Genomic DNA, 1,725 nt, shown 5'->3' with positions numbered 1-1,725 from the left:
ATGGAGGGTGCATCTACACAAGAACAGATGTTGCTCAGCACCTCTTTGTTCCTACTTCTCAGAGGTCTCTTCCACTTTATGACTGTGGAGATCTTACAGAGTTCATTCCCACCCACCTGTCAGCCCTGGTGTGTTCTTGCAGTCTGTAATCTGGGAGCACCTCAGTTCCTTTTTCAGGAACTGAGGATGAAAGGCTTGAAAGGAGTCACATGTTCTTAGACCATGCCCATGGAGAAGTTTATATCCTGCATGTGTATGGAATGCCATACCACCCCAGAGAAGAAAGGACTCTGCAGCTCCTAACTGCAGCCAACTCCCCACTGTCAGCCCTGGAAGCCTCAGAGAGCTTTCTCATCCTCCTCCAGTGGAAAGGGTAAGTTTCTCCTGTTTTTCCTCTCTATTTCAGGCAAGTTCGGTCCACTTCCCTTCTCCTGCCTACACTCTTGCCAGCTGTCCTCAACACAAGTTATGATGCCTCACATCAAGAAGCATCAGCACCACAAGTTGCAGGATGAAAGAAAGGCCCAGAGCCTGGTGCCTGGGCAAGTTTCTGCGACTCTGGAGGTAGATACCACAGTTGCCTCCTCTTCTACTCTGATGCCAGCCACCCTGGGTGATTTACCCACTGCCAGAGCATCAAGTCTTCCCCAGAGTGTTCAGGAAGCTTTCTCCTCTATTTCCATTAAAGCTACTCCATCAAGCAAGTCAGAGAAAGATTCAGGAAACCAAAAAGGGAAGAGCCAAAGCACCTCACAGGCTCGTCCATTCTCTGAGTTCTTGCTCACTAATATGATAGAGGATAAAGTGATTAAGATGGTAAAGTTTCTGAGTGTCACATCTAAGGAGCCTGTTACTGAAGCAGAGATGCTGAAGAGTGTCATCAAAGAGCACAAGGATGCTATGCCCGTGATCTTCAGGAACACCTGTGAATGGATGAAGATGATCTTTGGCATTGATGTGAAGGAAGTGGACTCCATTAACCACTCTTACATACTGGTCAAAGCACTAGACCTCACCTATGATGGAAGGTTGAGTGATGACCAGGGCATACTCAAGACTGGCCTCCTGATACTTGTCTTGGGCATAATCTACATGGAGGGCAACTGTGCCCCTGAGGAGAAGATCTGGGAAATGCTGCAGAAGATTGGGGTGTATCCTGACAAGAAAGATTTCATCTATGGGTATCCCAGGAAGATCCTCACCAAAGAGTTGGTGCAAGAACGTTACATAGAGTACAGGCAGGTACCCAACAGTGATCCTGCTCGCTATGAGTTGCTGTGGAGTCCAAGAGCCCATGCTGAAACCACCAAGATGAAAATTCTGGAGTTGTTCTGTGCGGTCACTGGAACTACCCCCTCGGACTTCTCGTCCTTGTATTTGGAAGCTTTGAAAGAGGAACAATAGAAAGCCAAGCCTGTAATTGCTACCGGGAGTGGTAATGCTGACATGGTCAGTGCACAGGCCAGCACCAAGCCCAGTAGCTTCTCTGGGCCTCATTAAACTCTGAGGCAGATTCCTTGCTCTTGTGTTGGAAAAGGGAAGTCAAAGTCCTAAGTAGTGAGGAAATTTCATGTTTTCATTTTTTTAACCTGAAAACTCCTCTTGCAAAGTTTATTATTTTCAGAATTTATAGTCATTAATTACATTAATTACACATTTATTATTGTTTACCAGGTTTAAGAATATGAGGTTTGCTGTTTTGAAAAAAAAGTGGAGATATTTCTT

General features: G+C 45.7%; 1 protein-coding gene across 1 annotated transcript; it reads left to right on the top strand.

Moving 5' to 3' along the window:
* Nucleotides 1-471: 471 nt before the first annotated feature.
* LOC101587219 (putative MAGE domain-containing protein MAGEA13P) lies at nt 472-1,500 on the top strand. Its single transcript, XM_004648906.3, is given in 1 exon segment — nt 472-1,500. A coding segment is annotated over 1 exon segment (1,029 nt).
* Nucleotides 1,501-1,725: the final 225 nt, after the last annotated feature.

Source organism: Octodon degus, unplaced genomic scaffold, assembly GCF_000260255.1.
Source record: "Octodon degus isolate 3935 unplaced genomic scaffold, OctDeg1.0 scaffold00110, whole genome shotgun sequence".
Lineage (NCBI taxonomy): Eukaryota > Metazoa > Chordata > Mammalia > Rodentia > Octodontidae > Octodon > Octodon degus.
The sequence above is the reverse complement of the archived record's forward strand: the minus strand, read 5'-3'. Positions and strand labels throughout refer to the sequence as shown.